This window comes from Protopterus annectens, chromosome 10.part0, assembly GCF_019279795.1.
Source record: "Protopterus annectens isolate FY-2018-M chromosome 10.part0, PAN1.0, whole genome shotgun sequence".
Classification (NCBI taxonomy): Eukaryota; Metazoa; Chordata; order Ceratodontiformes; family Protopteridae; genus Protopterus; species Protopterus annectens.
The window spans coordinates 1,718,290,314-1,718,300,477 of record NC_056744.1 but is presented as its reverse complement, the minus strand read 5'-3'; the positions used below and the strand labels follow the sequence as shown (position 1 = coordinate 1,718,300,477).

Below are 10,164 nucleotides of genomic sequence, written 5' to 3'. Positions count from 1 at the left end.
ATGCCTAAAACCTGCTATGGGGAGGATATATGTATGTCTCCCAAATATGTAACAAAATCTAGAAGATTTAGGATTTTTGCCTGGAAATGTTTGCATAGATATTTTTATACCCCAAGTAGACTCCAGAGAAATTTTCCTCAGGTAGACAGTAAATGTTGGAGATGTGAAGGGGAAGAAAGAGGTAATTGGGAACATATCTTCTTTGAGTATGGTGAGTTGGCATACTTTAAGGATTCCCTGCAGGATGCACTGTCATAGATCCTGGTTGGGCAGATTGGTCTGATGATGGAGATGATTTTTCTGAACTATGATTGAGGATTGGAATTGCCTAAGCATTGTAAGACCTTGCTGTGTCTAATAATGGTGGCTGCCGAAAAAGCAAATACTAGAAAATGGAAATCAAAATCTAAAGCAACTATACTGGAAGTAGTGAATACAATAACACAGATAAAATAACTGGAACTGAGATCTTTAGAAAAGGGTAGGAGCAAACTACACAGGAAACAATGGGAATTGTAGGAACAGTACATACAAGGGAGGAATGAGGCCTAAAAGGCAACAGGACTTAAATGAGCTATGTTACATTTCAGTGAAAAAGAATGAGTGGATTATAAGTGATGTATAATATTTGCAACTGGGAGTGTGTCAGTGTGGTTTGTGATGTGAAATGCTTGTGACTAGGATTGTGTTGGTGTGGATTTCTTTTAATTATATAATAGTAGGATTGCTTATGTAGTAAGTGATGGTTTACTGAAGTGAAAATAAACGACTACACTGATATTCCAACTAAACACAGAAATAACCCACAAACATTCTGGTCAGCAATAAACAACATACTCCATCCAGAAAACACTAGCACTCCCCAACTTACAACTGATAATAATTATGTAAATATTGCTACTCCATTCAATAAATACTTTACTGAAACCATATTAACTAACAATCACCCACCTCAACTCCAACTACTCCTAGTCCAAGTAAAGACAATGACTCCTTCCTTCTTCAACCCGTCTCAACTATAACAGTAAAAAATAAATGTTTAAGAAATTAAAGCCCACTGCCCTAGCTGCAGATAACCTACCAGCAGAGTTTCTAAAACTTGTTGCTGAAGCAATAGCCTACCCAGTTTCTATACTCATAAACAGGTCTATATTAGAACACCATGTCCCAACCATTTGGAAACTTCTCACATAATTCCACTTCACAAAGGAAGCAACTCTACAGAGCTAGCTAACTACTGTCCAATGCTATCTTATCCCCTCTGTCTAAGATACTAGAGAGAGTTGCACACACACAAATCATGGAATACCTGCAAACAAACTACTATCCCATACGCAGCATGGCTTCCATCCACACCACAGTACTACTACTGCATTATTATCATTCACCAGTGCAATAAACCATCACAGAAACAATCACAAATATGTATCCTCTATTTTCTTAGACCTATCTAAAGCGTTCAACATGGTTTCACACAATAAACTCCTAACCACCCTTTCAGAGCTAGAATTTTGTCAGTCTACTCTTGCTTGGTTCCAGGACTACCTGACTGGATGCCAGCAAGCAGTACGCTGGCAAGAAAATCTATCACCTCTTCTGTGACCCTAGGTGTTCCACAAAGCTCCAAACTAGGTCCCCCACTGTTCTTATTGTTCTCAATCACCCTATCTCAGCCCCACATGCCTCTGTTATTCAGTATGCAGACAGCTCCACAGTAATATGTGCCCCTATCATACAAAAACTACACTCACTTACACAACAGGAGTCCTTTCTAGCAGTCAAAATATGACTAACAAATTCCCACCTAAACCAGAACCCCAGTAAAACTAAACTGATGCTGTTCCATCCCACTAAAACTTCTGCACCCCCTTCCCTCTTTTAATATTCTATCAACAAACAATACCCTCATCACACCCACTGTCCACACTAAACTTCTGAGGCTTGAAATAGATAACAGCATGAGATTTGACATCCACATATCTCAAACCATAAAAAAGTACACAAAACATTAGGTACACTGTATAGGAGCAAACTCTACCTCATAAAAAATGCAAAAGCCATCATAGCCCAAACTAATTTTATCTCCACCCTGCTCTATGCATTGCCCATATTTACTAATCTAAGAAAATCTGATCTAGCAAAACTAGAGACATGCTATAACAAAATTGCAAGATTTGCCACCAACTCAAAGTTTAGGTCGCATGACTGCTCAGCACTTAAGCGGCTCAACTGGTTAGAACTTCCTCATCTCCTGCTATGTGGCCCAGAAAATACTCTATCACAAAGAAAAAACAGCTGCCATGCAAAACCTACTTCAGCCATACTCCAGCACTCAAACTCTATAATCCAGCAACAAAACCCTGATAAAAATTTCCACTGACAACAATCAGTGAATCCCTGTTTTCCAACCATATAGTGAAAATTTGGAACGCACTACCTCCCAAATTAACATCCACCACAACCTCAGCACAGTTCAAATTAAGGCTAAAAACTCACTTATCCTGATTAAACTGCCTGAGCCTATGACTATAACTACAGCTTCTATGCTGAATACACCTTAGTATCACTATGTTTTTGTCCAAACCAAGATCTTCTAACTCTGATGACTAAGAAAGACTACTTGTAAGTTAATTGATAGACTCTGTCATACCTGTAATTTTGTGTTTATGTTTCTTTGAGTACAGAAGGATATCAAATCTTTGTTGACTATGCTTGCATGTGAAACATTTATTTTCTACTGTCTACAACTGTGTATGTTATAAATATTGTACTTAAATCTCGTTAACTATGTTTGTTATACATGGAGCTTTTCTCCCCAGGCCTCCGCTGAAAAAGGACCTGTGTCCAGTTAGACTTTCCAGGTAAACCAATGTAAAGTAAAATAAATAGTAATAAAATAATGTAGATGTTTCTTGTTTAAAAAAAGCAGGGATTGAGTTATTTATCTAATATTGCTTTGTTTGTATGATATATAGCAATATATGCAAATTATAATGTTTGTTATGTTAATATAGTTGGATTACTTTTATATTAATGTAAATTTTCCTATGTCACAACTTAACTGATAATTTAATAAAGGTGTCTGAAAAAAGATTAAATGAAATGTATCTGTCTTCACTTATCTGAATTTCCTTAAAATGTCTAATGTAGTTTACATATCAATAAAAGTTTGTCACTGATCCTCAAAGTTGAATGTAACTGAATAAAAAAGTATGTGTTTAAATGAACAGACATACAGACTGGGATAATTGCCAAGATTTACATGTGCTAACTGTACACTGCCCCTTTAAATGGAGGCCTTCCTTTTCCAGATACTTACTTCCTGTGTTGTGAAAATGAAACTATAAATTATAATGTGAGTGTGTTTGTATTCTGCAGTATGTAAACTGGGTTTATGCATAGCAGTTTAATGTGCTTAGTTTGCCTAGAATTCTAGTCATTTTGGATTGTGGACATCAATATAGCATGCCTGCTTTTTATAGATTTTGATATAAAGTAAAAAAAAAATAAAAAAGCTTTCCTCTCAAGACTTATTCAGTGGATTGACTGCTATCTGAAAGCATCAAATACCTTTGGGGCTGAAGCTGGAGCACACAAGTGAGGAAAAAGACTGCAGGGAGAAAGAAAACATGCAGAATCTGTGTGCTACAAATGGGAGAACAGAGCAGTGCTGTGGGGAGCACAGACGGAGACTGGAGTTGTTCTGCCAGGAAGATGAGGCCTTTGTTTGTGTCCTGTGTGTTCCCAGACATTCCTGCCACAGATTTGTGTTACTGAATGAGGTAGCCAGTGTGTATAAGGTAAGGGACACCATCATATGAATAATATGAAATAAAAATGATCCCTGTATTAGAGAGATGTAAAGATCTGTTTTTCTTTCTTTGTCAGTTTTTCACATGGAAGATTGTATTGCTTCGTTAACATCTGTAATAACAGTACAGGTGAAATTCCATATTTCAGGCACAGATTGAGAGTACAAAGATTGTGGATTTTTACTTTCTCGAGTTATGTAGTTCTGTTCCCTTTTAGATGTTAAAAAAACTCTCTTGGCCAGAGATCACAGAGGAAGAGTTTAGAGAAAGTTGCCAGCACAGAAGTTTGCAGCTGGCACAGTAGTAAGGTTTAGAAGTTCATACTATGGAAAGAAACTGTATTAGATACATGTATGTCTACAACAGGAAGATTATGCCAATCAAAACTGGATAGCAATGACATTATTTTTTATTTTATTTTGCATTTGATTACCAGGGTGGTACTCTAATCACAACTGAAAAATTGCAGTTACTGCCCTGGTGAAATAATTCATAAAGAAGAAAAAGTGAGAGAAAACAGAAAGGCAGTAAGGTGTATATTATTAAAAGCAGACTAGAAAGTAACAATGTATAACCGTAATAATGAATAGATGTAACAATATTTATGAGAGAAAATGTAAATTTTACATTTAATGTGATTATATTTTATCTTTACATCATGGTGGAAATGTTGTGGGGTAATGAGAGTCAGAGCAGCATATGGCAGGGGAGTTAGGAGGCATTAGTAGTTGGAGAGAGTAATACTAGACTTGAGAAGCCCTTTTGTGAACCCAGAGCTGCTGAGGTCATACCATGCTTAGACTTTATCTGGGATTGTGACATGGCTGAGTACAGCTGTTTGTTGGACAGAAATTGTCATAAAGATGTACTGTATTGTGCAGCAGCAAACCCAGCCAAAATCTGTCCTCCATGCATTGAAGGCATTCCCATAACCCTATCGCAAACCCAGCCGAAATCTGTAATCCATGCACTGAAGGCATTCTCATTACCCTATAGCAAACTCGGCCCAAATCTGTAATCCATGCATTCCCACTACCCAAGCCAAACAATCATGTATTGGCAAAGGCTATTGATGAATGACCACACAACCTTTGGTATAAGGTATTCATGTTTTCTCTGAAGGTTGCAGTTCTGACTTAGCATATATAAATAAAGGATTGAGGGGAACAAAGCCAAATATTTTTAATAGATTGTGTCTTCTCTAGCAGATTTTCATAAGGAATGATAATCATTCCTCTGTAGCTCATGTATCTGCTGCATTCACCCTAGCCATGCCCAAACCTATAGGAAAAGATGAGGATGTGCAACTTTTATAAATCTGCATATTATACTAAGGGTGACAGTCTAGATAAGATATCAGTAGGTAATAGGACACTAGTAGTAAATGGGCGCACTTAAGATGAAAGGGATGTTTTGAAATGAATACCACAGCCATCATTAGTTAGGCCTGTTCTTTTCTATGTCTTTGGGAGCAGTATTATAGAAAGACTGAAGGAAAAGTTTGGCTTTTTTTAAGCCACTTCTTTTGGTATAAAGGGATAAAGCTCTGACTCGGGTGACCTGAATTTGGTTAGCAGATTGGGCAGCACCTGTTGGATCTGGCCAGAAAGAAGAGGAATGATGAGGCATTGCTGTGTGAGGGTGTACAGGCTCATTGGAGGCTTGGCTGTTTCATTAGCCATGGTGGTGATTCCAGGGCAGTGATGATTGCTAGCACTGCAGTAGGTGGACGGACAAAGGACACATCACCAAATAGGTTCTGGAATTTTCCTCATGGCTTCAGTACATGCACAGCTGAGTGATGTCTGTCCAGAATGTGTGTGCTACCTTTTGCGGCAGTGACACTGTTAAGTCCTGTTAGGGCCTGACTGAAAATTTAGCTGTACAAAATATGAAGGCCTTGGCTATTGTGCTGTACAAAATATGAAGGCCTTGGCTATTGTGCTCTTATCCTATTCACCTATATCTCAATGGCTGTCAAGTTTTCATGTCGGAGGGGATGAGATTCATCTCAGGAAGGGAAAAATCTGTGGTGGGATACAACCATGATGTGGTGGCCTTTGATGTAATAAAACAAATATACAGGCAAGGATGAGACATTATTTGGCAGCAAGACTGGAGTGATGGCCTGCAACCTGACACCTTAAAGGCACTACACAAAAATGAAAAATAATGCTTCCATGAAGGGGATAATATTCATTCTTCCTCTAACCTCTTCTCCACCTGTCCTATGCTTTTATGAATGCCTCTGTAGATTTCATTCTTATTTTCACAAATTTATGGAACTGTTCATCCTTACAATACAAGTCAGGGTGACCCCTTCACATCTAGTCAGCAAGATCTTGTTTTCTCATATAATGACTTGATGTTTTTGTTTTTTCTTGTCTGTAGTGAAAAGAACTCCAGCTTGTCTAGTCCTCAGCCTGACTGTTTTCATTTCAAATGACACACATTTTTATATCTTTCTTCTCGGTCTTCCTGTGTCTGCCTGATTTCCTTTTCCTTGTATGGCTTTCAGAACTGAATATAGCACCCGAAATGTGGCTGACTGGGATTCACAGAACTCAAGATGTGGGCTTACCTGCATCCATTAAGAGGGGTATTACCTTCTGGAGTCTGTCCTCCTAAGAGTTTAAGCCAGCATCTCTTGGATGATGCTTTGGACCTCTCAGCCATTTTCTGGGGATCCATTCCAGTGTGATTTCCCTACCTGATGCTTCTTACCATGTTTGTTACTGTGGCATGAGTGCATATTTTATATCCGTGTGTACTGGACTCATTCTGTTTTTTTTATTTCCTGGCCTGTTGGTCAGCCATTTTAAGGCCATTCCTCACCATTCTTTACTGCTGCACCTGACTTTTCTTCATCATTAAAGAGTTTCATCACATCTATAATTACTTATCAGCTTTTGTCAAGAATTCTGGACAGAAACAAAAAATAATGGAGAAGGGGAAGGGGCCCAGACTCAAGGATGATTTGTAAATAGTACTCTGATTCACTTCAAAAGTTTATAGCATAAAAGGATTTGCACCAACATGCATATTTTAGTAATAAGAAGTAAGAAACTCTAAATCTTTCCTATCAAGTTTTCCTATAACCTAGTTATAAAAACCGAATTAAGTCATACTGACCTTTCCTTCAGACTTGAATTAGTCTTGGTTGTTGCCCTGCAGGAAAATGACCAGCCTTTCCCTTGGGATTGTCTGCATGACTTTGACTGCAACTATACTTAGTCTAGCAAGCTTGTAGATCCCCAGATACTTTTTCTCTCTTCAGCTACTTCCACACCAGCTAGTAATCTGTTGAAGATCACCATCAGCAGATCCACCAGCACGCTGGTTAGATGTGTAAGGATCCAGGAATGCAGTCCATTTGGTTCCTGTACATATCCTTCTTTTGGGCAGTCAGTTTTCTGTATGTATTTTGGGTGCCCATCCCCTACTGTCCCACGTAACTAGGTGCTCTTCCGTCTATTCATGAAAAACAAGATAAAGTATTAATTCAACATTTCTGGTTCTGTCTGTATTCTGTTATCTTCTGCTTGCCTGCCTTAGCTGTACTGGTTCTTTCCTTCCATTCCTGTTTCCTGGTTTATAGTCCCTTTTTATTATCATCTGTTTCCTGGTTTATAATCCCTTTTTATTACCATCTGTTTCCTGGTTTATAATCCCTTTTTATTACCATCCTTTCCCCCATCTGATAAATCCTCTGTGAGCCTTCCTAGCCCTGTTCTTCCATTCTTCTTCTCTGGTATGTAAAGCTTTTTTTACCCTCCTTGACCCTGTAACAAAACAATCATGCAGTAATTGGTTTTCTGTGGGTGTGTTATTATTTTTTTGCCTTTATTCATATTTGTTTCATTTATTTTATTACAAACTATGTGAAAGATCATGGAGGTGTGGTTTGAATTTGGAGAGGTAACTGCTCATATGTACGAAGATTTTCGTAGATAAGCATAGAGTAGAATATTGTGTTGGAATTCAAATGTATTGGGGAATCATGGAGGGAAATAGGAGGTAGAATTGGTAGTATCTGTAAGCCATTCATTAGGCTGCACAGTTTGTAAATCATTGGTACAAGTACAGTCTACCATTGCGTTCCTCATGGTTTGTCCCACTTCATTTCCCCCCATGACAGTGCAGACTTGCATCTTCTGGCTTTATACGTCCACTGTCCTTTAAACTTGGGTATAAAATGTGCCCATCACGATTTTACTGTCTTTTCACTGTTGTGTCTGCAAGTACACTGTACAATCTTTGTGCGCATCAATATATAATTTTTGGAAAAACATTAAGTATATTTGCTGACTCCTTATTTACATTCCCAAATATGAAAGTGGCTATGGCATTTTTGCAGTCTGTATGCTTTCTGCTTATGTTTTTTCTTTTCATTTGTATATTTATAGGACAAAGTAAAAGTATCCTTATCAGTTCTTGAATCCAAAGCTATTGATCTCAAAAACTTGGTAAACAAGAAAGAAAAGGAACTTGGAGACGCAGACGTAAGTAAACTGGTATTGATGTGTTGCAGATATCTTGAATGCAAAAAGTCAGTGAAAACCCTGTGTTTGCAGGGGTCTGTGCTTGTTTTTAGCAGACTAAGGAGTGGTGACTCATCACTGTGATGTAGCAGAAATTCCCTGAGCTGAATAAATGTTTTTTTACATTTATTTTATTTCCTAACACTTATAGTTATGCTGTACAGGCAATATACTACATTTTTTCACGGTCATAAAGCTTTTTGTACTGTTTCACTGCATTTTTCTTCTGTTTTATACTGTTTTAACTGTATTTTTATTGTTAAGTAGTGTTTTATTACTGTAACTGCATATTTATTGAATAACTTGACTACAAACGTTTTTTTCATACTTAAAGTTGTATTTTCTGTTTGTGAGTGCTCCATCTGTGCTTTTCTGTGCATTTTCTAGGAGTTTTCTGTGTTCTAGTCAAGTAGCATAATCTGGATACAGGTGTGCTGCAACTGGCCTGGTTGTTTTACTTGCGGAGTTTCCTGGCAGCCATCTTGTGCTGATTAATGTTAGAGTATCAGGGCTGTCTGACCTTCTCTAACACAAGTGATTGGTTGAAAGTGCAGGGGCCAGCAAGATTAAGTAGTAATCTGAGCTTCTAGTTTCTTCCATCTTTTCTGGTATTTAAACCCTGTGTTTGCATGTCACACACTGCTGCTGTGCTGATTTTTAACCCATTGCAAGGTATTCCAGCTTCAAATTTTCCCTTACTAGCACTCACTTGATCTGAGGTAGTGAAGCTTCTTTATAGCCTCTGTACAAACATAAACTACTAGTACTCATCTTAGATCTTTCCACCTTCGCCCCCCTTAGCTCATCCCCTCACCAGTTCTGACAGTATAGATGGACAGTTTCCTACAGTTTTTTTCTGCCAATCTGGTTGATATGGGTATCCTGAGTCAGTGTAGCAATGGTATCATGTACATGAACAACCCTCTCTCTTACTACCACCTAGGAACACAAATTGTGAGAGATGCAATTAAATTAAAAACCTGGAGTCTATGCTCTCTCTCTCCCTCACAAGCCATTATACCTGGCACTGAGAAGGTTGTCTGCATAAACAGCACACTTCAAATATCACCCACACCAGTACAACATACACCCACATATGTGGCGGTACTTAACAAAACATACCTAATCAAAAGAGACCTCTGAGACAAAAACGCACCCAAACTCCACAGTCTACCACATCACACACTGCATATAGACCACAAGCCTATGTCTCACAGCCATTAAAGCTAAACCATAAACCCAATATGTTAGTAATAGGAGACTCCATTGTGAGACACACAGATGTGCCCTTCACCAGGCTGGATGTTTGTCAGGTGTCAGAATCCGCCATATCACCCAAGCACTCAAGTCCCTCAACAAGCACTGCTATGACTGTGTCATAGTACATGTTGGTGTGAATGACTTGAGATGTAGCTCTCTGGACTATATGATCGAGCTTACTGAATATGTGTTCCAGGCAGGTATGTCACTAGCTTTAAGCAACATTCTACTGTCGCCTAGAATGATGCCTCAATACAAACAAAAAACAATTGACTTTAACATTTGGCTTAGTTTCTGGTGTCATTCTGAGGGGATCCAGTACTTCTCAGCTTGGGAAGACATGATTGACAGACCACGATGCTTTGCCAAAGATGGTCTGCATCTGTCTCCCTTGGGCTTCAGGCTTATGGCAAATGCTCTTGCCTCTCCCATAATGCCTTTTTTAGGCAAAATCTTGAGGTCAAAACTACCAACATGAGAAATTCATGTAAATGTAATTTAAAGGTCATGCTGTTGAACACTAGGAGTCTAATCAGGAAACTGCATTCATT

General features: G+C 38.4%; 1 protein-coding gene across 1 annotated transcript in view; it reads left to right on the top strand.

Annotated features, from left to right (window-relative positions):
• Positions 1-3,333: 3,333 nt before the first annotated feature.
• The window catches only part of LOC122814468 (nuclear factor 7, brain-like), a 59,931-nt gene continuing 53,100 nt past the window's right edge, over positions 3,334-10,164 (top strand). The window contains exons 1-2 of the mRNA XM_044087048.1: positions 3,334-3,800; positions 8,219-8,314. Of these exons, the coding sequence (XP_043942983.1) occupies positions 3,630-3,800; positions 8,219-8,314 (267 nt within the window). The 5' untranslated portion in view covers positions 3,334-3,629. The remainder of the gene's footprint in view (positions 3,801-8,218; positions 8,315-10,164) is intronic.